The 25,492-nt window shown below is 36.5% G+C and overlaps 1 protein-coding gene across 5 annotated transcripts in view; it reads left to right on the plus strand.

Annotated features, from left to right (window-relative positions):
* The window catches only part of HEATR5B (HEAT repeat containing 5B), a 102,177-nt gene that overhangs the window by 57,611 nt on the left and 19,074 nt on the right, over nucleotides 1-25,492 (plus strand). For all 5 annotated transcript variants that reach the window (XM_004418142.3, XM_087436894.1, XM_087436895.1 and 2 more), the window contains exons 23-30: nucleotides 1,913-2,152; nucleotides 2,658-2,909; nucleotides 7,589-7,770; nucleotides 10,293-10,361; nucleotides 15,104-15,283; nucleotides 19,132-19,369; nucleotides 20,686-20,940; nucleotides 22,783-22,910. In XM_004418142.3, coding sequence (XP_004418199.1) covers nucleotides 1,913-2,152; nucleotides 2,658-2,909; nucleotides 7,589-7,770; nucleotides 10,293-10,361; nucleotides 15,104-15,283; nucleotides 19,132-19,369; nucleotides 20,686-20,940; nucleotides 22,783-22,910 — 1,544 coding nt within the window. The remainder of the gene's footprint in view (nucleotides 1-1,912; nucleotides 2,153-2,657; nucleotides 2,910-7,588; nucleotides 7,771-10,292; nucleotides 10,362-15,103; nucleotides 15,284-19,131; nucleotides 19,370-20,685; nucleotides 20,941-22,782; nucleotides 22,911-25,492) is intronic.

The raw sequence follows: 25,492 nt of genomic DNA on the forward strand, positions 1-25,492 counted from the left end.
GTGGTTTTTATGGGGGGCTGGTCAATAGGCACGGTCTGCCTGGTGTGTACCCAAAGTTCAGACGCTCAGAAGAGAAGCCGATGTTCAGCATAAACCAAATTGTTGATACGCTTTAGGCACAGTGAGTCCCTTTTATCAGGAAATGGTGGGAACCCTCCTGAAACCCACTTCCCAGAGGCTACACAAGGGCTAACCTTAATATCAGGCCTTCCTAGGGTAGTCTCAGGCTGCTGTGTTGACTCTCTTCTGCATCTGTAAAAATCACGAGAGCATGTGAAACAGGTGTTTTATAAAAGAAATATCAGTGTATGAGATATTTTTAACCTCCAGTGATTAAATAATTGCAGGTTAATACAATCATAAGATAGCATTTTTCTTCTATAAAACTGAGCAATATTAAAAATAATGATTACAACCACTGTTGAAACAGGTATGAATAGAAGAGAAATTTCTTATACTGCTGGTAGAAATGTAAAGTCATACCGGTTTTCTGGAGGACTTTTTGTCAGTATATCCCCAAAGTTTTCAAAATGTGCTTACCCTTGGACCTAGTAATTCCCTTTTTAGGAATTTATCCTCAATGGTTTACCAGTTAATGTTCTCTTAATTCAGTGAGTGCTATGTAGTCATGAAAATCCATGTTGTAGAAGTATAATTCCTGATATGGGAAAATATTCACTACATACTGCTAAGTGAAAAATAGGCCTCTGTGCCTCATCTCTCCCTAATGTTCTCTTTCCTTGGAACATTTTCTTTTGACTTTTCCTACTGTCTTTGAATTCCCCTCACTGTGGCTATTTTCTGCCAACCGACCCTTATTCTGCCTTTGGAGTGAGTCGTCAAAAAGAGCCACTTTCAGCCTGCGTCTCTCTGTCTCACTCCCTTCAAGGTTCAGACGGCTTTAGAATTCTGCGAGCTGGATAGTATTCATCCTTAAGGCTGCCTATTGTACTACTTCTGCTGTTTATGAGAATAAAAAGATTTTTGGATCAAGCAAGAAATTTAACTACTCTTTTTTAACAATTTTTTGATTGTTTTTTTAATTTAAAAAAGTTTTTTATTGACGTATAATTGACATACCATATCATATTAGTTTCAGGTGTACAACATAGTGATTTGATATTTTTATACACTACAAAATGATCATCACACTAAGTCTACTTACTGTCTGTCACCATACAACCTTATTACAATATTATTGACTGTGTTCCCTATGCTGTCCATTATATCCCCATGACTTATTTATTTTATAACTGGAAGTTTTTACCTCTTGATCCCCTTCACCTGTTTCACCCATTCCCTCACCCCCCCCCCCCCAACCCCATGGCAACACCTAGTTTGTTCTCTGCGTGTGAGAATCTGTTTCTGGTTTGTTATGTTTGTTCATTCTGTTTTTCAGATTCCATGTGTAAGTGAAATCATATTGTATGTTTCTTGGAAAGGATTTTCCCAATTTTTAAATGAGCTTTTAGGATACAATCTATTTATAATTTATGTTTTGGCTTTATAGATTTTTAAAAATCTGAACTATAAGACTGAATAAATTTCAATTTGTTCTTCCAACAAATATAGGAATATTTTTTTTTCAGTCCACTAAATTAGATCTATTTAGAAATATGTCTTGTTCTCACACTTTTTTTTTGTTAGAATCAGATATATATTTATATTTCCTGGAGATTTGTTTAAAATACCTCAGAATAATCAATCTTAAAGATCAGAGTTTTACCTGTGTCAGGTTAAATTCTAATCCTAAAGATATGTAAACTGGAAACCATAGTTAAATTGTATATATAGCTAGTCTTGTTTTGTTGCAATTGTGAATTTACATGTAAGCCTTGGTATTTCACATAATTGTTACCTATAGTGTACAATAAAATCTTATACAAGTTCATTTGTAAAAATTGCTTTTCAGATATCAATCCTTTTGCACCTGGAGTTAGTTCTCGAAGTGATATCCATTGCCGACACCAAGGCGTTAATATAACAGAAACTGGTCTTGAGGGACTTCTTTTTGGAATGCTAGACCGGGAGACAGACAGAAAATTATGTTCTGATATTCATGATACTTTGGGACATATGCTTTCATCGCTGGCTGTAGAAAAACTTTCCCATTGGCTTATGCTTTGTAAAGATGTCCTAGCAGCTTCTAGTGGTATGTATTTAATATAAAAAATATGTTCTTAAAATAATGAAAATTATTTTACTTCTGATATATATATGCATATATATGCACATATATGGATATATATATAGATACATATGTATAAATTTGAGATTATATTTAAGAATACTAATAATTTTTAATCTATAAATTCCTATAAAAAATGTTGCAGGTTAAATTATATTAGAAACTAGTGATCTTTCTTTAGTTTTTGGAAAATGACTAAGTTCAAACTAAATTTTCATATATACAAGTCCCAGTTTACACTGTAGTTCAATATAGTATGTAAAACTAGTGAAATATGTAAAATACTTTGTTATCTTTTCCTTGGTTTTTGATTATGTTTTTTAAAAAGCTTGCCAATTCTACTGTCAAAGGAGTGAGAATTTAGTCTTTTTCTTTTTTTTATTAGAAATATTCTAACATTAATGCTATTTCTAAAGTATCATTTTGCTATATATGAGGTGGTTATAATATGTTTTTATTTTTATTATAGATATGAGTACTGCAACTCCTTTAAGTAGTGGAAAAGATGAAGAGTCTGAAAAGAAGGATGAGATGGATGATGATACCATGTTTACCACACTAGGCGAAGAAGATAAATCAAAGCCCTTTGTGGCACCTCGCTGGGCCACTCGGGTATTTGCTGCTGATTGCCTGTGTAGAATCATCCATTTGTGTGAGAATTCGGACCAGGCTCACTTTGATCTTGCCATGGCACGTTCTGCTAAACTACGAAACCCTACAAGTAAATTTAAAGTCAATACTTCTTTCCCCAAAGTATTTTTATATGTTTGATACATTTTACTGCTAAACATGCTTTAAACTGTGCCTTCATTTACTGCAAGTTCCCTTGCCTTTTATCTTTGTTTTCTGTCCCCTATACATACCACCCATCTTCTGATCCGTATTTTGAAGATAAGGTGAAAAAGGTGGTCCAAAGGTGGATGGATGGATGGATAGATAGATAGATAGATAGATAGATAATATATATTTCTTAATAATTTATCCTAAGGGTAATGATGGCAGTAACTTAGGTTTTCTTAGTACATTGTCCTGGTTTTAGCATTTCAGTGTAAAAGAGATGACAAAACCTTAAGGTGTATAAATCGAGTTTTGCCGTCCCCAGCCATGGAGAATGTCAGAATTCATGAATGCTATGGCAGATTTCAAACTCTCAGATTTCAGAAATGCTATTAAGTATTTTTGAAAAGGTAAAACTGTGTATTGCTGCAACCCCTCGCTGTTTTTTATCCTTTGTAAGCTTTTTATGCCACATAGCCCCTGGGTCAGATATTACAGGAAATTTACAAAGAGAGCATCGGGTCCAATATCTTCATTTTACAGATGAGGAGATCCAGAGAAGCTGAGAGAGGTGGCAGAGTATCAGACTCTTTGTCTCGCACCTTGTTGTCTCTTCATCACCCTGTCGTTTTTTAAATATCTAAAGACAAGTTGTACGTATTAAGTGTTGAAGTCTGTACTTGAAAAATGCCTTTCAGTTTACTTTATTGTGTCTAAGAAGCAGCAGAGCTCACAAACGGAGTAAAACACAAACAAACAGAAAGTAAAGCAGAGCAATGTTACATCATATATGAAACGTGAATCTGAACATAGGGTTACTAGCGAAGCACGATGTGTCCTGACTACAGTGTCTTTATTCCTGCCATTATTCGTCAGATATTTACCACATCCTGTTCTTTGCTGCACATTGGAGGTGCAAAGAAGAAAAAAACATAGTCCATACCCTTGAAGAACTTCTAGTCTAGAAGACAGACAGACAGACAGACTTATCACTCAAATGATTATGATATGTCCTGATGCTGGTATGATAGAATACTTGCGGAACATAAACAAGTAGTATCCATTTCCTGAAGAGCGAAGACTTTACAGAAGAGATGATTTTGAACCTGGGTTTTAAAGGCAGAAAAAGACTTTTTCAGGTGGAAGAGGGTGGTTGTGTTAGTTTCCTATTGCTGCATAACAAATGACCACAACTTTAGTGGCTTAAAAAAACACAAATTTATTACCTTTTAGTTCTATAGGTCAGAAAGTCCAACATGAGTCTCAGTGGGCTAAAATCAAGGTGTTGGCAGGGCAGTGTTCCTTCCTGGAGGCTCTAGGGGGGAATCTATTTTCTTTTCTTTCCCAGCTTCTGTATACCACCTACATTGCTTGGCTCATGACCCCCTCTGTCTATCTTCAAAGCCAACAGAGTTGAATCTCTCTGTGATCCTTATTCAGTCATCACATCTCTCTCTGACTACAGCCAGGAAAGGTTCTCTGCTTTTAAGAACTCACGTGATTAGATTGGGCCCACATAGAAAATTTAGGATCATCTCCCCGTTTCAGGGTCCGTCACCTTAATCACTTCTGCAAAGTCCCTCTTGCCATATAAGGTAACGTATTCATGGGTTCTAGGGATGATGTATTTGGGCACCGTTATTCTGCCTATCCCACTGGTTTATTATAAACAGAGACAATAAGAGAATTTGTAAAGGCATGGAAGTATAAGTGCATATTACATTTAAGGAGTAGTCAAGAGCCTTAGGTTGGCTTTCCTTTCTTTCTATTTCTTAACGTTTTTTCTCTCATTATTTGTGTCCTGTCCTTTTGCCTGCATTCTCAGAGATCCTCACAAGTTTTTCCTTTATATCATTGATAATGTTTTCCTGTTTTCTGCTTCCATAGTGGATCTTCAGTCTGTTTTTAGTTTTCCTTTAATTTTTCTGTATTTCTTCCACCTCGATTATATCATATCCTTTTCGCTCTTTATGGTTTTTTGTTCTTATTCAATAGCAGCTGTTTTTAATTTTTTTTGCATCCTGTTGAGATGACAAATGATATTCTAAATTTTATTATGGTTTTTATAGAAAATTGTTTTCAGAGGTTAGCTCTTTCTCTGAATCTTCAGAATCTTTCCTTTCCCTGCGTGTATTTTTTTCATACGCTTATTTGTTTTTATATCCTTGAAAGAGGAGTGTGCTCTCCATATTTGGAATTTTCTCCCAGTGGGTATGGGTGGGTTGCTGGGTACTTCACACTGGTAGCTGATTGGTAAGCTGATATAACAGTTCCCCAACCTAGATTCCAGTATCTGATGTGCTTTATTCTGCTGGATTGAAACAGGATCCTTTCCAGCACCCACTGCCTGCTATTCTGAACGGTCATGGCAGGGTGTATGAAAAATTATAGACCCAATGAATATGCTATCCAGGCTCTTCCTGTATTGTCCTCATCTCCCTTTCTATCTACTCTGCTTTAGTTGTTGGGAACTGCTCCTCCCAGAATGTATTAAACCTCTAACAGCCCCCTAATTCTCTCCCCATTTTGGAGTTTCTACCCAGTGCCCCTTCCCACTCCAAGTTTATCTCCTTGGATTTGGAAAAAAGATAGAGGTGTTGATTTGAGAAAAGTTGGAGGTAGAAACTGTGTAGAAAAGCGACAGCAGGACCGGCCCCGTGGCTTAGTGGTTAAGTGCGTGCGCTCTGCTGCTGGCGGCCCGGGTTCGGATCCCGGGCGCGCACTGACACACCGCTTCTCCGGCCACGCTGAGGCCGTGTCCCACATACAGCAACTAGAAGAATGTACAGCTATGACATACAACTATCTACTGGGGATTTGGGGGGAAAAAATAAATAAATAAAATCTTTAAAAAAAAAAAAGAAAAGCGACAGCACTTTTATACCAGGAACAATTGCCTAGTTTTGGGTTGGTAGATTGATATAAATTGTAAATGAGGTGACAGAGAGTACAGGAAGAATAATGGGTGTTTTTATTTGGTTTTGGGTTGGCATAATATGAATAGGCCCATTTTAATCCACTTCCTCATGCCTTGGAAATTTCCTTCCAAATTCTGGCAATAGTTTATTATACCTAGTTTTTATTGATGATGTGTTTTTGCCTTCTCTTAGGTGAGGGTTGGGGGCTCATAGCCAAAAGTTTTTTCTGTCTCCTTTGCTCCCTTCTCCCAAACCAATAGATGTCATTTTTTAAACTTAAGATTCTAAAATTGGTATTTTAGGTAAGCACATGAAAAAGTTGGAAGACACTTGTCTTGCAACCTTCACAATAGCAATAATAACAAAAACCTGTTCAAATAGAAGTTGTTTGGGGATCAGGCTGAGCCACAGAATTGCTACTGCTTCAAAAGGACTTTGAGAGACTTGAAGCCTCCTGAAGAACTTCAGAATCCTTGAACATGATAAATTCTTTAGATAATTTCTGTTGCTATGACTTTAAGTTCACTGATCTTTTCTTCTTTGGTATCTAATTGCTATTAATCTTATCAAGTGTATTTTTCATTACAGATTATTTTATTTTTTATCTCTAGAAGTCTCATTTGTGGTTTTCTGTCTTTTATTTCTCTCTTCATCATGTTCATGCCTTCCTTTTCCTTCTTGAATATAGGCAACATATTTATAATAGCTATTTTAAGGTTCCTGTCTGCTAATTCTATCATCTCTTTCATTTTTGGACCTGTTTTTATTCGCTGATATTTTTTTTTCTTTTCTTGTTATGAGATATGTTTTCCTGCTTCTTTACATCTCTGGTAAATTTTTATTAGATGCTAGGCATTGCAACTTTTTGATATTAGTGCTGGATTTTGTTGTATTCCTTGAAATAGTGTTCAACTTCATTCTGGGATGTAGTTAAATTACTTGGTATCATTTGAATTCTTTCAAGACTTGCTTTTAAGTCTTGATAGGCCAGGTCCAGGGCAGCCTTTACTCTGAGTCTAAAAGGAAAAAGATTTCCCTTTTCTACATATTGTCCTTATAAAAGTTTTTTCCAGAGTAGGGGTTGAAAACTACAGCCTATAGTCCAAATTCAGTCCACAGCCTGTTTTTGTAAATAAAAGTTTTATTGTAGCACAGCATACGCATTTGTATACACGTGGTCTATGATTACTTTCATTCTACAACAGCAGAGTTGAGTAGTTGCGATAGAAATTATATGGCCAGCAAAGCCAAAAATATTTACTATCTGGTTCTTTACAGAAAAAGCTCACCAATCCCTGTTCTAAAAGAATTACAAACTCCTTTGGGAAAGTTATGGTAATCAGTTATTTTGCTTAAAATGTCATTTTACATCCTATAATGTCATCTATGTTCGTATTGTGTAAAGGTTTGCCAATGTTCTTGAGAGACTATGATATGGAATCTTCCTTTCTTTCTTTCTTTCTTTTTAATAGTTTTGTATTTTATTTTTATATAATTTTTTTATTAAAGTATAGTTGACATACAATATTGTATTAGTTTCAGGTATTGGAAGCTTCATGAAAATATATCTGTGTTGTTTTTAAACATAATGAACTATGTGGATCATAAGTGCTCTTTACAAGCAATTTATTTCATTCCATATTTTCATGTTATTACACTTATTTTTGGAAAAGTTTTCCTTTTTGCCTTCTATTTTTGTTTTTAGATGACCTCTTGGTACTTCATCTCTCTGACCTGATTCGCATGGCTTTCATGGCTGCAACTGATCATAGTAACCAGCTGCGGATGGCTGGGCTTCAAGCGCTTGAAGACATTATCAAGAAGTTTGCGTCTGTGCCTGAGCCAGAATTTCCAGGTCATGTGATTCTGGAGCAGTATCAAGCTAATGTGAGATATTCTGTTTATTTAGAAATTTAAAACTTATCTGAGTGATCATTAAAGGAGTGAAGGCTCTGGAGAAATGTATTTGGAACTGCAGCCTATTTATTCATGTAGATTGCATATCTTTACTCCCATTGTTACATAGCCTCAGTCAACCCACAGTTGGAAAAAATGCAGTCATGCGCTGCATAACGACGTTTCTGTCAACAACAGGTTACATATACAACAGTGGTCCCATAAGATTAGTACCATGTATCCTAGGTATGTGGTAGGCTATACCATCTAGGTTTGTATGAGAGCACTCTGTGATATTCGCGTAACTATGAAATCACCTAACAACACATTTCTCAGAATGTATCCCTGTCATTAAGCGATGCGTGACCGTGGTATAAAAAACTTGTCACTATTTTTAAGTTGTGATAGCATATTAGTGATTAAACTAGAATAGAAACTCCAGCCTAGGGTTCCAGTCTTGTGTTTAGATATTTAGCCATGCTATTTAAAAGATAAAGGAACATTCAAATGTGGACTGGCTACCATTATTTTTATGTGTCAGTACTTGATAAAACATTTTTAAAAATAAAAAGCAATTGCCCCTGTATGCTGAAGGATAAGTGAACTTTTAATAACAGCAGTTAAAAATATCACTGAAAGAATTAGATACTTTCAAAATATTTTTTTATTTCATTCTAAACAGAGATATACTTTTCTCCTGAAATTTATACCTTTATTTATGTTCTTCAAATGAGACACAGTAGATGTAATCCTGGTAATGGTGGGTTATGTGAAGGCAAAAAAACTTATGTTAAGAAGGAAAGAATAAACATTTTTTTGTTGTGGTTATGCCAAAATCTTGGCTCCAGACACGCCACACCTCATCTAAAAGCTATGCTCAAATATACACAAAATAAAAGTGTGAATAATGTATAATCCATTGTGTGTGTGTGTGTGTGTGTGTGAGGAAGATCAGCCCTGAGCTAACATCTGATGCCATTCCTCTTCATTTTTTTTTTTTTGTTGAGGAAGATTGGCCCTAGGCTAACATCGGTGCCCATCTTCCTCTGCTTTATATGGGACGCCGCCACAGCATGGCTTGCCAAGTGGTGTATCAGTTCGTGCCCAGGATCCGAACCCGCGAACCCCAGGCTGCCAAAGCAGAGCGCGCACACTTAACTGCTGCACTGCTGGGCCAGCCCCTATAATCCATTTTTTTACATCATAAGTACAGGTGAAGGAGTTATACTTTCTAGCCCAGCTAGCTATAGAAAACCTGTGTACAATTATTTACTCCCAAATACCCAACCTATCAGAATGAAGGTCTATTTTTTACTTTTTATTTAGTAATAATTTCAAACTTACAGAAACGTTGGAGGAATAGTACAAAAACTGTCTTATGCCCTTTATCCATATTTGCCATTTGTCAATTTTGCCTCATTTGCTTTAACATTGATTTTCTCTTTCTACACACATACACAAATTTTTTCCTAAACCACTTAAAGTAAATTATTTATATCATATACCTTTACCCTTGAACACTTTAGTCTGTATTTCCAAAGGACAAGAACATTGTCTTACGTAAACACAGAAAAGTTATCAACTTCCAGAAATTGATTTACTATTTTCATATAATCTGTCATATTCTACTTTTATCAGTCAACCCAATAATCTTTTTGTAGTAGATTCTCTTTCGTCTTCAGTACAGGATCCAGTACCAGCGATTAGCTGATTATTGCAATACCAGTACTGTAATTAGTTGCCGTGAGTCACAGAGAGGGACTCTTGATCCATTTCCAAATGCCGTTGATGTATCAGCCTTAGTGACTGAGTCTCCACTGTAAAGGAAGAAGTCTCAAGTTAGGAATTGACTACATAAATAATGCCTTATTTAGCTCGTACATATTAAATCTATCTAAGAATTTATGACTGATGTTGGCTTGTTAAAACTACAGCTCATACGCCTTCACGTACTACTTTAACTATTACAGTAACTTATTACTATAACAACAGTACACGAATTAATATTTCTTGAGCAACGTTCTTTTAAAGCATCTCCTTTTGAGGTGAAATGATCTCTCAGGTCTTTTAGTGACTGTGAGAATTTTTAGTACTACTCAATTATTTAAAGGAATTGATTGAATTAAATGAGATTTCAACCCATGAAGTAAATACTGTTAGAAATATGTGAATACAGACAGAAAAAAAAAAAAGAATAACAGTTTTCTGTTATCTCGGAACATGTGACTTTTTCAGAAAATCTTGTTTACTATTAACAAAAACAAAGGAAAAAAGAAGCAAGATGAATTGCCTATTTGGTATAGCATTCATACAGATTTAATAATGATAACCTCCTGGAAGGGGAAAGAAAAATGGTTTGGTTGAGTTCACTGTAACAGAAAAGAGAGCTAAGGGAGATGTGATAAAAAGGAAGGGAACAAATATGTGTTTTGTGTTTTCATCTCCAAAGACACAAGAAGCTTTATGTTCACTACTTATCTTTAAAAATAAAATGCTTGTATTTATTTTTCTAGGTGGGAGCTGCTTTAAGACCCGCGTTTTCACAAGATACCCCATCAGACATAATAGCAAAAGCTTGCCAGGTGAGAAAAATAGGGTTTTATATAGTTATCTTCTATAAATTCATAGATACCTTAGAATTTCACTTCCAAGAAAGAAGAGCGAAAAATCAAATAATACTAATTTTTATCTTGGAAATACAACAGTGAAAGTTTCCTTTTTTATTCTATATCAAATGATGAAGTCGTACCTATTAATCACATCCCTTTTTTGTCATAGCTGAGGAGATGACTGGAGTACATAGTTCTTATATTATCCAGAAGGGAATAGCGATATGAAAGTGATAGAGAGACTACAATAAAAGTAAGGTCACAAAATGTATAATCATTAAAGAATGTATAGTAATGATAACTAGATAATAAAAGATTTTTGACCACAGGTTATGAAAATTCTACGTTTCTGGGTATTAAATTATCCTAAAGAAAATTTCACAATATGGAAATTTCATTGCAAAATTAATCCCAGGGGATTATTTTCACATTATTATATCTGAAGAGAGTCACAAAAGCACATATGTTCTTACACCTTTAGTAAGTTCCTCTTTTTCATGCCTCGTTCTGAAAAAGGATCCATTCATTAAGGTCTAATCTTTCAGAAAATCAGATTCTTTATCTGCTTTCCTAAGGATAGAAGAGAGGCAACTCTCTCCTTCCCAGTTTCCTGGGTATAGGGCCGTGGTCCATCATTATTGCTTAGAATCCATAATCAAGCTATATGTGGCCTCTATGCAGAGAATGTTCTGCTGTTTGCAATGATAGTCTTGAAATTCTGACTTTGTTCTCTCTGTGGCTGAATGGGCTTACCTTTTCCTCCCATTGTTAAGATTTATTTCTCTGAAGCCTGCTGTCTTAATGGTGACCTTGGGAGAAATGAACTCCTCACACAAACAGCAGACCAGCGAGAGACGAGGGAGCCTGGGTTAAGAGAGGGGTCATGGGAGGGCCGGCCCGGTGGTGCAAGCGGTTAAGTGCTCGAGCTCTGCTGCGGGGGCCCGGGGTTCGCCGGTTTGGATCCTGGGTGTGCACTGATGCACCACCTGGCAAGCCATGATGTGGCGGCGTCCCATATAAGGAAGGTGGCACAGATGTTAGCCCAGGGCCCGTCTTCTTCAGCAAAAAAGAGGAGGATTGGCAGATGTTAGCACAGGGCTGATCTCCTCACATACACACAAAAAATAAATAAAAAAAAAAATGAGAGGGGTCGTGGATCGTGGTACAAACCTTGGAGTTAGAGTAGGTCATTCAGTTTGGGATACTGACACACAAACATCAGAAATCACAGTCATGTATAAGTAAATGTATTATGATGATGTTTCAAAGCATGGTATTTAAGCAGACAAAACTTCCTTCCAAGCTCCTGATGGTTAGAAAAGTAAAGACTATTAGAATTTCGTCTAGTATGAAAATTTCCTATTACTGAATTTGCCTTAAACTTACTTATTCTGTAGCCCTTGCTGCTGTTCCTGTAAGAAATTTCTTCTTTTCTAGTGGCAGGCTTAAATTTTTGACCCCCTATCCTTCTGTTTCTGGAAGGAAACCTGGTTTTGAAACAAGTGGAGCAGCAGGTTGCAAGTTCCTTTCCTTAAGGGAAAGTAAGGAGTTGGCTTTGGGCAGATCATGAAACATGGCATCCCAGCTTATTTACTAGAATAAATATCATGTTAAATCTGAAAATCAGGGTAAGTCTTAGGTATTATGGGAAGACTCTCAAATGTAACGCAATTGGGGACAGTAATCAGTGAGGTTAATCAAAAATCATTTAAAGCAAGGTTGGAATCATAAAAATAATACATACTCTATAAATATATTATTTCAGCTTAAAATTTATAAATGTATATTTATTCACCACTCTTTTGATGTAAGGTCAAGGTCTTTTCTCTGGATATGATTTTGCTGACTCAGTGCTGCTTCAAACCAAACGTATAAAGCAGTATCTGCAATTTCTAGTTTCATGTTCTTTAAAGTAGAGAAAGTACTTAGGTTTTTGCAAAGCAAACTTAGTGCCAAATCCTCAATCTTTATAATTTTTCCCAGGTTTTAGTTATATTTCTACCAAATTTCACAGAAATATTTATCAAATCTTTTCAATATGTGAAGTTTAGTTTCCTTAGGAATAACAACTCTTTATTTTCACATCCATATTTAATCTCTTTTCACTTTAAATTTCATTATATTTTCAACATTATTTTTACTGGCATTTTATTTTGCTTCGTGTCCATAATTGATAACAATAAAACAAATTTTTATCTTTTTTTTTTTTTTGAGGAAGACTGGCCTTGTGCTAACATCATAAGATGTTGCCAATCTTCCTCTTTTTTCTTTTTTCTCCCCAAAGCCCCAGTACATAGTTGTGTATCATAGTTGTAGAGTTGTAGCTCTTCTATATGGGATGCTGCCTCAGCATGGCTTGATGAGCAGTGAGTAGGTCTCCAAACCAGCGAACCCCAGGCCGCCAGAGCGGAAGGCACGAACGTAGCCGCTATGCCACTGGACCGGCCCCAATAACAATCAGTTTTTAAATGTTCTTGTTAATTTTTGTTAATTCAATTTTGAATGCTTCAAGGATAAGGTTATAAGAGAATAAAATAGTTTACGTAAATATTTATTCTCAACTTTTAAAAAGTTTTAGATATAGGAACACAGTGCAGTAATCATGATTCAATATCCAAATGCTCTGAAAACCAAAAGCTTTTTCATAATTTACTTGCCAGTAAAACCTGAGCCGACCATACTCATTTGGCCCTGACGTGAGTGAAGCTGAGTGAGACTATAGTGTTGATTAATCTCTCTTAGTGTGATTCATACTACATTTCATTTTAGAAATATCCATGTGTTCGTTGTAGGGCGCTGCCACACATCTGGCATGGTGTATTCCTTAATGAGGTTCATGTACTTTATTATGTTTCACCAAAAGATTGTGAATTGTGAAACATGCCTTGACCCAAAGATAAGGAAGTGAGGGCTTGTAATTGTGGAGTAACGTTGGCACTGTCAGACCCCCCTTTCCTTCTTGACATTCTTCTCCTGGCTCCGGTGTCACCACACTTGCCTGGTTTTCCTTTTGCTTTTCTGACATTTTATTTTCACTTTCTTTCTTTGTTTATTGTTATTCCATTTGCCCCTTAACTATTTTCCCTGTGTTCTGTCCTTAAGGCTTTTTTTTTTAATACCTCAGTTCTTGAACAAATTTACCTAGTAACATTGCTTTAGTTATTACCTTTCAGTGGAGGATTCCCAGGTCTACATAGTTACCCTTGACTTTGCTCCTGAAAACCAGACCCAAGTTTCCAACTGCCTGCTGAATATTTTTCCATGAGTCTGTTACTGGTTCTTTGAACTCAGCGTGTTAAAATGTTCATAATCAAAATCATGCTAACTTCTCATCTCCACCAAACTTTTCTATTATGTTATCTCTCTTAAGCAGTGGCATCACCTTCCATCCGTTCACCCAAGTTAGGAGCTTTAGCAATCAAAATTTGGCAATCTTTGATTCCTCACACTTTTGCATGTCTCTGCCCCCACCCCCTAAAAATATTTAATTGGTTTCCAAATCCTGTGATTTCTACCTCTAAGTCTCTCTCAGGTGATACTCCCTTTTCATTCCATTCCCAGTTTCTCTATATCATCTCTTTTCCATGATATTATAATAGTCACTTAAGACATTGCTTACTGTCTAAACATATTCTTTCCTATATATAAGTACTTGAGCAGTTTTCCTAAAGCACAATTCTAATTCTAATCTCCTTGTTCAGAAGCCTTGGAAACTCGTGATTGACTACCAAATAAAGTCTGAATTTAGTTCGTATGGAATTTATTTATTTTTTTTTTATTTTTTTCGTGTGAGGAAGATCAGCCCTGAGCTAACATCCATGCTAATCCTCCTCTTTTTGCTGAGGAAGACTGGCTCTGAGCTAACATCTATTGCCAATCCTCCTCCTTTTTTTCCCCCAAAGCCCCGGTAGGTAGTTGTATGTCATAGTTGCACATCCTTCTAGTTGCTGTATGTGGGACGCGGCCTCAGCATGGCCGGAGAAGCGGTGCGTTGGTGTGCGCCCAGGATCCGAACCCGGGCTGCCAGTGTGGAGTGCACACACTTAACCACTAAGCCACGGGGCCGGCCCCGTATGGAATTTAAATTGTACCATGATCTGATCCCAATTAACTTTCCTAATCCCACCTCTTCTCACGTGTAACTCCCCTATATCTATACACACAAACCTCCCTGATATCTAAACATTCCCATTTCTCCTGCTAGAATTAATCTCTCCTTTCTCTCTTGTTAAGTGTTGTGTTGCAGTCATAAAAGGTTCTCAGGTGTTCGTTCAATCTGTGTTTTCTTGAGGGCAGGAACTAGATTTTTTTTCCCTTTCCCTTTTTTTTTTTTAAATCTGTTCCATAGGACCCTCAATAATCTTTTGCCTGTAGTAAGCAGAAATGTTGTTGAATTGAAAAACTATTCATCACTGAACTGATTTGGGTGGAAATTTTTTTCTGTTAAAATTTTTATCAAATTAGACAGTGGAAACATGATTAGTAAACACTGTTTTGTTTTCCACATAGGAGTACAATAAATTCCATACTTGCTATTGATTTGTTAGAAAAAAATAATATTAAAGCATAGCATTGGGGTTTTTTTGGTTCTATTTTGTTCATTGGTTTTGTTTTGTGTTTCTTCCCTCAAGGAAAAAAATCATATTTAGTCCATTCTCTTATATGTTAAATGTTAATTTTTTTATACAAAATTTTTAAAAATTTCCTTTGTCTAGGTATGTAGTACATGGATTGGAAGTGGAGTTGTCAGTGATCTCAGTGATCTCCGTCGAGTACACCATCTGCTTGTTTCCTCTTTGGACAAAGTCCAGGCGGGAAAAGGATCCTCCAGCCAACTGTACCGCGAGAGCGCCACAACCATGGAAAAGCTGGCTGTCCTCAAAGCCTGGGCAGAGGTAACCACAGCCTGTTGTTTTTCAACCATTTCTCCATCCATGAAAAAATGTTCCCTACTCCTGTAGGTTAAAAAAACTTACTTTGATTTTTGTTTTTTTAAAACTGACCTTTGGTACGAAAGGTTTCTTGAAAATCTGTTATTTGCTCTTTCTCACTGAAATACATATACATTTATGTCTCAAAAGAACTCTTATTGAACCTTTGAAAATTATTCTTTTTAATCAGTTTTTTTAAAACTTCTATATTGAGGAAGGGCTCTCTTTACTTGTTATGGGGAAATTAGGCAAGGAAAACCTACAAATATAAGTAATAGAAAAGATTTTATGCCAAGAATCTTTTATTTAATTAAATTCAGGAGACTTGCCACTGCTCGTTGATACCAAGGCTGCAGGGGTTTGTTTGTTTTGATTTTTTTTATTAATAATTTTATTTATTTATTTATTTTTTCCCCAAAGCCCCAGTGGATAGTTGTATGTCATAGCTGCACATCCTTCTAGTTGCTGTATGTGGGAGGCGGCCTCAGCATGGCCAGAGAAGCGGTGCGTCGGTGCGCGCCCGGGATCTGAACTCGGGCTGCCAGCAGCAGAGTGCGAGCACTTAACTGCTAAGCCACGGGGCCGGCCCTGTTTTGATTTTTAATAGCTAGTTTTACCTCTTTCATTCCCACAGCCACTTTAAAAATAATGATATTGCTTTAAATTCACGTTTCTAGATTCTATCTGCCACTTGCTTTAAATTCTTATCGTCTGACCTCAGGTATTTCAGGTAACTCTTTATTCCTTCCTTTGCCAATCCAGTGTCTCACATCCCTGTTTCCATGGTTAGCAGCAGCCTGTGACCACCCAATAGGCAATTGCTGGCTCAAAGCATGCAGCATCTAGATGATACAGTTGAGATAAAGGACCTCTGGGTTTTTGTTTTTGTTTTTGTTTCCACAGAAAAAAAAATGGAAAAATGTAGAGCTCAATAAGATATTGTGGAAATTAGTTTTTTCTCTGATTTTTAGACTATAGATCAAACTGTCTTTCAAATAGAGTATCCTGGAGTGTTACTTCGTTTTACTCTGCTGCCATGTTTACCTTAGACAAGTAAAATAATATTTTTTGTTTACATTGATAAAATATTTGTTCTTATTGATAAAATTTTAGTTTTTTTCAAATTAATGCGAATTTCTAATTTTAGATGGAAAGTAGTATAAGAAAAAGATACTATAATATGATTGTTTTCTCACTTAGAAATTAATAAAAATTCTTTGTTAATTTTCACATATCTAAATTTTTAGCTAAAACTTACTACTACTTTTCTTGTCTATAGAAATTACATTGTAGCTGATTTAGTGATTTTTATTTAAAAAAAAAAACAGCCTTCAGAATTGTTCTTAATTCTCCAACCCCATTCATTAATTTCCCCAAACAGAGAAACCATTATGTAGTTTGATGATCATAAGATCATTTGCCAGTTAGGTAGTTCTCTGCTGACTTACATTAATGTGCTTGATTCACCCACTAGGAAGTCTGGCATAGTTTAGCATAAAAAGCATTAAATGTTGAATCAGAGGCCCTAGAACAAGTTCTGTCTCTATAATTTACCATCTTTGTGACTTTAGTCAAGTGATTTGATCTCTCAGAGCCTCAGTTTTTTTCATTACAACTTGGAAGTAATATCTCCTGACAGTGTATATAAAAGGACTAAGCATATTGTCTGGCTCTGAGTAAAAGATAAATTATTGCTTTTAAAAAATTAGATCAGAACCTCACATAACTAAATTAATAATGCACATTTTTATTTGAAACTCTTATTTTGGGGTAACTTGGTAGTATAATTTAATGATTTGCATCTCAAGGCTTGGCCTTGAATATTGTCTACTAATTCTTTTCCCTGCTTAGCTTCCTTTTTTGTCTTTCTCCTCAAATGCCCGCCATATTTTAGGTTTCTCAAGACTTATCTTTGCTGCTTCTTTTTCCCTCAGAAAATGGAGGGTGTTAGTTTTCCAGCTCCTCATGTTCTTACCTTCAGATCTTTAGATTTATGTGAGTTGATAACTGCCCTTTTACCCGTGTGACCTAGGGTGAGTCCTTGAACAGCTTGTTTTCCAAGCCTGTTTTCTCAACCTGAAAGTGTGGATCATAATTATACACATTTCACAGGATTATGATGTGAATTAAATGAGGTAATCAGTGACTTATACAATATGTACCACATCGTATGTGCAAAATAATGTTCTTGCTGTTATTAATGTAATAATTATTTCAAAGTTTTCCTCTGACCAAGACTAACTTTTCTCATTCTCTTATCTCTCACTCTCTTATTCATTCAAAAAAAGTGTTATCGAGCATCAGCTCTGTGCCAGGCTAGAAGTTGGGAATACACCCGCTTTACCTCAGATGCTCCCTGAGATTCGTTCATTCATTACACAAACAACTGAGTGTTCGTTAGGTGCCAGGCACCATGCCTAGGCACTGGGCGTAGTGAGGTGGGGAAGATAGATCATTAAAAACAAATTTTAAAAACGTTCCTTCTCTCAGCGATTTTCTCACCCTCTTATCATTATATTAGTCTGAGTTCATGGAAGGTGAAAACCATGTATTATTTGTCTTCATTGCCTCAGGTCCTAACTAGTAAGGATTTGATGACTGAATGGCTGAATATACTTATTGTGCTTATTGAGACGTTTTCTTAAAATATTGGTATAATAATAAATCTAGAGGAAGAAAGCAAGCTTAAAATCAATAGAAAATATTAATATGATATATTATATAACTTGAGATCCAAAATCCCTACTCTAAAAATTAATTGGTTTCTATTTCTAAATTGTCAGGTGTTAGTATTACTAACTGTAAGTAACTGTTACGAATCATCACAGTGTTAAAGAATGCTTTTCCTCAAAAACGAAGATTCATTAAGTTTCCTGTAATCATTGTCCAGGCCTTAGTTGATTACTGTGCCATAGCTGTCTGCCCATTGTAGGAACAGAGATAAGACCCTGCCATCAAGAAGCTTACAGTGTACTATACAGATACATAGACTTCCTTATTAGGTACAACAAAGACAACACTGTGTAGGGGGAAAACAGTTCTCTCAAGATTTTTATCTAATCCTATTTTCTTTCTTGCTTTCTCCCCCCTTTTTTTTTTCATTGATGTGTAATTCGGCTTAGTATGCACCAAAGCCTAAATACATGCACAAAAACAAAAGAAAACAAACTAACAAAAATAACTTGAACAAAGAAGATTCTTTAAAATTATATTTTAGAAAGTTGCTATTATACATCTTTTTGGTTTACAAAGTGGTGAGAATGGATACGGATAACATATGTGACTACTAAATTATATTCTTGGCTCAGCTATCTGTTGTAAAGGCTAGATTGCTAAATATCACTTAAGGACTATAAAAGAAGGGGTTCAGAAGGATATTTATGGAAATCCTTTTTATGGCCCCTCCTCCCCTCAGCTTTCTGAGTGTGCCTAATAAGTCTGCCTAATAAGTCTATGAAAGTGGAGACAGTAAACAGGAAGTTATACCCTATGGTAAAAAACAAAAGGAAAAAAATAACACACATAAAAGGGGGCTTTGTAAAGTAGAACAAAAGAAGCCAGAAAAGATTCAAAGAACCCTACTCAAGTAATATGCTGTGAGAGGAATAGAAGTCAATTCAATAAAAAAAAAGATTGCCTGCTAAGCAGGTGGAATTATTCGTTTGAGGTTACAGGAAATCGTGAAGTTGTATACTTTCTATTATCTATAGTCAGTTACTTTTGATGATATAATTGTATAATCATAACAACTTAGAATATGTCATTTTTTAATATTATGCCTTGTTATTTTCTCCTTCTGAATATCTTACTAGGTATATGTGGTTGCTATGAATATTAAAAAGGAAGCAGAGTCGAAACCAAAAAGAACAATTAAAAATACTGATGATGATGATGATGATTATGGTACCATAGATGAACTGCCACCAGATAGTTTAATAACACTTGTACAACCTGAACTGCCAACGCTCAGCCGCCTGTGGTTGGCAGCATTAAAAGACTATGCGCTTTTGACTTTACCAGCGGAATTTGCTAGTCAGCTCCCCCCAGATGGTAAGTACCGCATTCAGAGTTTTGATATGGAGTTCAAAATAGTAATTAAACAAAATGGAATTGATGGAGGCTAGCAACAACAGTAATAATACCATCCTAAATTTCTGTGGACTTCAAGTTGACATTCTCTCTCTCAGAGCATGTTCTCCATATTGAATTTGTGGATTCAGATGTGGCATTAAACTTATTTCTTAGCCCAAGCAAAAATGTTTACAGTTATAGTAATAACTGTATGAGCTAGGGTACTCTAAATAGCTATCCATAACAAGTCATCATGCATAACCACGATGAAGTATATTGCTGTGCTGGTCCGTGTACGTATGCAAGGGCAGATGAGGAAGTCCTCAGTTTGGTAGTAAAAACAGGAGGTAGGGAAGAATAGCAGAAAAAGAGTGAAAAAGAAAGAAGAGAGAGAGTTCCTTGGCTATGATAGAAAGAGAAGGTGAGGGCCAGCCCCGGTGGCCTAGTGGTTAAGTTTGGTGTGCTCTGCTTCAGCGGCCCAGGTTCGGTTCCTGGGCATGGACCTACACCACTCGTCTTTCAGTGGCCACATCGTGGCAGCAGCCTACATACAAAATAGAGGAAGATTGGGAGCAGATGTTAGCTCAGGGGGAATCTTCCTCAGAAAGAAAGAAAAAGTGATAAGGGTTTGGAAGTTGCTGGCATCAATGAAGAGGAAGCCTGTGACCACAGCATGGAGAAAGGTAAAGGATACTCAGGGGCATCAGCAGTTGCAGAGGAAAGGCTTGAAACCCTGGCATCGGTGAGGAAGAGACAGGCACTCCAGTTCAGCAGCTGCAGGAAAGACATTTGTTTTGGTAGCTTTGTAATGAGGAGAATCTCTTTGGCCAGATTGCTCTTATACGTGCTATGGTCCGAATGTTTGTATGCCCTCAAAATTCCTAATATTGAAATCCTAATGCTCGATGTGGTGGTAATAGGAGGTGGAGCATTTGGGAGGTGCTTAAGTCATGAGCATGGAGCCCTCATGAGTTGGATTAGTGCCCTTCAGAAAGAGACCCCATAAAGCAACCTAGCCTCTTCACCATGTAAAGACACAGCAAGAAGGCACTGGCTGTGAATCAGCAAGAGGGCCTTTACCTGACCGTGCTAGCACCCTGATCTCAGACTTCTAGTCTCCAGAACTATGAGAAATAAATTTCTATTGTTTATAAGCCATCCAGTCTGTGCTATTTTGTTATAGCAGCCTGAATGGACTAAGACAATATGCAATGAGGACTTTTAAGTTAGTTGTTCATAAATGAGTGAACACTTACAATGAAGTAATGTTTTTGATTGATTTGATTATTTTATAGGTGGAGCATTTTATACTCCTGAGACTATTGATACAGCTAGACTTCACTACCGGAATTCCTGGGCCCCGATTCTCCATGCAGTGGCGCTTTGGTTAAATAGCACAGGATTTACGTGTTCAGAGCCAGCAGAAGCAGCAGCGTTTTCTGGGTTACAAAAACGTTCTACATCTGTCAATTTAAACCAAGCATCAGGAGCAACACCTAGTGCCAAATCTTTGCCAGAAATTAACAAAGACAGAATGCATCTGATTTTAGGTAGGTGTGCCATATTAATGTATTTCAAGATGTATCACTTGTGAAAGTTCATATCTGTAGGGGAAAAAACTTCCTTCTGCCCTTTTAGGTTCTGTTTCTGGCCTAAGAGTTAAACTGTCATAAGACAGATTAACAGGAGAAAAGCATAAAAAATTATCTAATATTTTTACATGCACACAGGAGTCTTTAGAAGGAAAATGAAGACCCAAAGAGACTCTTAGGCCCAAAAGCTTGTATACCATTAAAGAACAATAAATTGTGGGGATGTGACAGGACAAAGGGGGTTGGGCTACGGGCAGTTAATTGTGAGACAGTGACTAGGAAGTATATGGGGGAAACTAACAGGAGATAAGAGTTATTTTAGTAGGTTTGTTTGTACAGGCTATTTCAACATCAACTCCCAGTCGCTGGTGTTAAGAATGTTCTTCTTTTCCTGGTTCAGGGAAGGCACCTTTCCCATGAGAAATTTTCTGACCTGCTTTTAGGTAGAAAAAGGGTCAGAGAGCCCTGCCTGCGTCTGCTATTTCTCAAGTGCCTTCAGCTCACAATAATCAATATGCCAAAGAAGCATATTTTGGTGTGGCATGTTCTGAACTCTTTTATGTCTTTCATTTTAATGCTATGGAAAAGTTTTATATAGCACAATTCAGAGAAGAAATAATAAAAAGAGGATTCTTTTTAGCACATTTTCTAAATTGTTAACTGAATTTTTTATCTAAAAATTTAATTATTAAAAACATTAAAAATTTTAGCTGTCATAGTCACAAAGCAATACTGAATAATTCTCAAGAAAACTAACCTTTTTTTTTCAGTATTAGGTTTTCTTTTAACTTGGCACTAAACGAATTGTCCCATGAGGAAATAATAAAATGCAAAGTTAAAGCAAATTTGAATAAATCTTAATTTATAATTCCTTTATAGAAGCTCTTTTAACATTTAAGAATTTATATTCTAATGAAGCTCTTAGCAATCTTATGTTTTCTGAGGGGGGAGAGGAACACAATTGGTAAGGTGAAATTTTAGAATTTGTCAGTAGGTCTCATAAATGAAATGTAAAAGACTTGCAAAACAGTGACCTTATTACCCTTATGCAAATTAAGAGCAGTTGTTATCTGTGATATCCATAGTGCCTCCGTAGCTTGCCATTTAAAAAACTTTGTATATATGAAAAATTGTTTGACAACCATTTAATGAGAGGTAATTTTATAACTTTCATAAATTTATTCTTTGTGTGTGTGTGTGTGTGTGTGTGTGTGTGTGTGTGAGGAATATCAGCCCTGAGCTAACATCCGTGCTAATCCTCCTCTTTTTGCTTGAGGAAGACCGGCTCTGAGCTAACATCTATTGCCAATCCTCCTCCTTTTTTTTCCCCCAAAGCCCTAGTAGATAGTTGTATGTCATAGTTGCACATCTTTCTAGTTGCTCTATGTGGGACGCGGCCTCAGCGTGGCCAGAGAAGCGGTGCATTGGTGCGCGCTCGGGATCCGAACCCAGGCTGCCAGTAGCGGAGTGCGCGCACTTAACTGCTAAGCCACGGGGCCGGCCCCATAAATTTATTCTTAATATATTATTTTAAAGTGTCCTAGAAATAAAAAATTGAATATCTTCTTAATCAACCTGATGACCTTGGAAATCCCCCCCCCACACCACCAATTTGATTATTAACCTAATTGCAAAGCTACAATCTATGTTAAGTTTGGCTGCTTATTTTGGAAACTGTTTTGAAGTCTACTTGAAGGCGTTAGTAAATATATGTTAAAGTAATCTGTAAAAAAAATTTGGTGTCAAAGCAACAAAGTATTTTATATTGACAAACCCATGTTTTTATTTTATGCATTGCAGGTGTGAGTATACAGTTCCTTTGTTCCCCTAGGCCTGAGGAGCCTATAGAACATGTTACAGCATGTCTGCAGGCCTTACATACCTTGCTGGATTCTCCTTATGCCCGAATCCATATTGCAGAAGATCAGGTACAGTGTATTTTTATAATAGGTAATTAATTATATGCTTTTTTTCCATCATATTAAGATAATTTTCTTACAGACGAAATAATATTATATAAGAAGTATTCAGGATTTTGGCATTATCTAAAACGTTATACAGTCATGTATTGCTTAACAATGGGGATATGTGCTGAGAAATGCATCATTAGGCAATTTCGTCATTGTGTGAACATCATCGAGTGTACTTACACAAACCTAGATGGTATAGCCTACTAGACATCTACGCTGTATGGTACTTACCTTACGGGACCACCATCATATATGCAATCCGTCATTGACTGTCATTGTGCAGCACATCTACTGTACTGAATGCTGGATGACCAGGCGCAGCTAGACTAGGGATAGTCACTATACTATTTTTGATTTGTTCATCAGCAGTCAAGTAAAATTAAAAATTTAAAGGGTGCCTTCAGTCCCAGCTAATGATTCTTCTAATAAGGGGCTGAAGTAATTTATAGGACTATTAAATTATATCACTTCTAAATGTTTGATAAAGTTTTATGTCTCATTTAATGAAATTTTTTTGCAATAAAATGAATTACTTTTTCTAATTTCTGTGTGGAATATTTAGAGGACTTTATTCATATTACAGAGCCAAGCTACCACTGGATTTGTTATTCTTCTCTTTAATTAGGTGTTTTATTTTCATAATAAGAACCATCTCTTTGGACACTATCGCTATCACATGCTATCAGTTGGGGTAATTTTCCATAAAAGATAATCAGATAAAAAACAAAGTTGCTATAATTTTATTATATCAAAATTAGTTTTTCACATGATGCTGACCAAACCAAACCAAACCAAACAAGCATATGCTGTGTGATTACGGGATTCACTCACTGATGAACTCTTCTTGTACCCAGGCCTTATAGCCTGAAGCTGTGCCTCAGCTAAATTACAGATCACTGCAAGAAACTTCAGGGTGGTTTTCAAATAATCGAACCTATAAAATTTAATCTGTGAATGAAAAAGGACTACTATATTTATACTTAGTTTTTTTGGTTTTAACATTATATCTCACACACCTAACTACCTAGCTATCATTTGGACTCTAATGGTTCATTCAAACATTGGTTTAAATTAGGATGGATTTTTTTTTCTGAGTTGGATCCTATAATTTCAACATTGTCAAGAGTACACCAATTCAAAAATTGTGTTCGTTCACCCAGTACCTTTTACTCTGTGCCTGCCCTGCATCAGACACAATTTGAGGCTATGTATAGATATCAAAAATGATGTTACTGCACCTGGATTGGGAGATCAGTACAGTATGGTAAGTGCAATGCTAGTGTATGTAAAGGTATAGTGAGAATAGAGAGGAGGAGCGCTGACATTATCATAGGAAAATAAGGGATGGCTTCTCAGAGGAGATGATGGTTGAATCAAATCTTGAAAGAAGAATTAGTGAGGCAGCACAAGAGGATGGGTTTTCCTCTTGGGGAGAACAGCAAATGCAAAGACAAGGAGGCATGAGAGAACATGACAAGTTGAAAGGCACTACTGTCGTTTACCATGGCTGAAGTGAATGGAGCATGTAGGTGTTGTTAGGAGATGAGACTGGAGGGCAGGGTAAAGGCCAAATCATGAAGATTTCTTTATGGAATGTTAAAGGGTTTAAAATCTATCTTGAAAGTGATAGGAAATCATTAAAAATGTTTAAATAGAGGAATGACATGATTAAATTTTTATTTCAGAAATACAATGTATGTAGATTGATCACTCTATCAACCCTGTAGAGGTTGGTTAAGAGATGAGAAGGGAGGCCAATTATGAGTCTCTTTTCATAATTCCAGAGAAATAACCAGTACACTAGCCTAGGAAAACTGAATAAAGGAAGAAGGAAAGAGGGCTAAGTCTGGAACCTTAGGGATAAATAGCCAATAATGATTGAGATGAGGGGAAATAAATCAGCAGTGGAGACTACTAGAGAGGTAGGAGAACTAAGGAAGACAGAGTTATCAAAGAAAAGAGAGGTGTCTCAAGGATATACAATGGTATCAAAATAAACAGAATCCAGTAAATAAGGACAGAAAAGAGTCCAGAGGAAGTTATTGGTGACCTCAGGCAGAATATTTTCTTCGGTGGATAGAAGCCAGATTGAGGAGTGAATGAGAGGGTGAAGGAGGTGGAAGCATCTGGGCAGGGAAGGGAAGAAGCAAGATAGAGATAGAGGAGAACATGGGGGCAGATAGAAGGATCTGAGTGGGGTTTTGGGGGGATGGAGTGGGGAGCGGAAATTAGGTAGGAAAAACTTGAGCATTTTCCTTATACTGGGGAGAGGGGCTAACTAGAGAGAGAGGTGAAGATACAAGCTTGAGATCCTTGGAGAGTCCTTGGGAAGTCAAATAGGATGGGATAGGAAGCACGTGAGGAAAGGTTAATCAGCCTTGGATAAGAGGCTGGACACTTGATCTTAAGGAGACAGGTAAAGGTGGCTTTGGTTGCAGTTAAGTTTTTTTCTCTCTCTTTGAAATGTGAGGCAGGTTCAATGGATGGGTTTGATGTGGAAGATTGTGAGTAAGAGGCTTAGAGTGAGTGGTGAAAGTTTG

Source organism: Ceratotherium simum, chromosome 11 (genome assembly GCF_057802395.1).
Source record: "Ceratotherium simum simum isolate JZ-2026a chromosome 11, ASM5780239v1, whole genome shotgun sequence".
Classification (NCBI taxonomy): domain Eukaryota; kingdom Metazoa; phylum Chordata; class Mammalia; order Perissodactyla; family Rhinocerotidae; genus Ceratotherium; species Ceratotherium simum.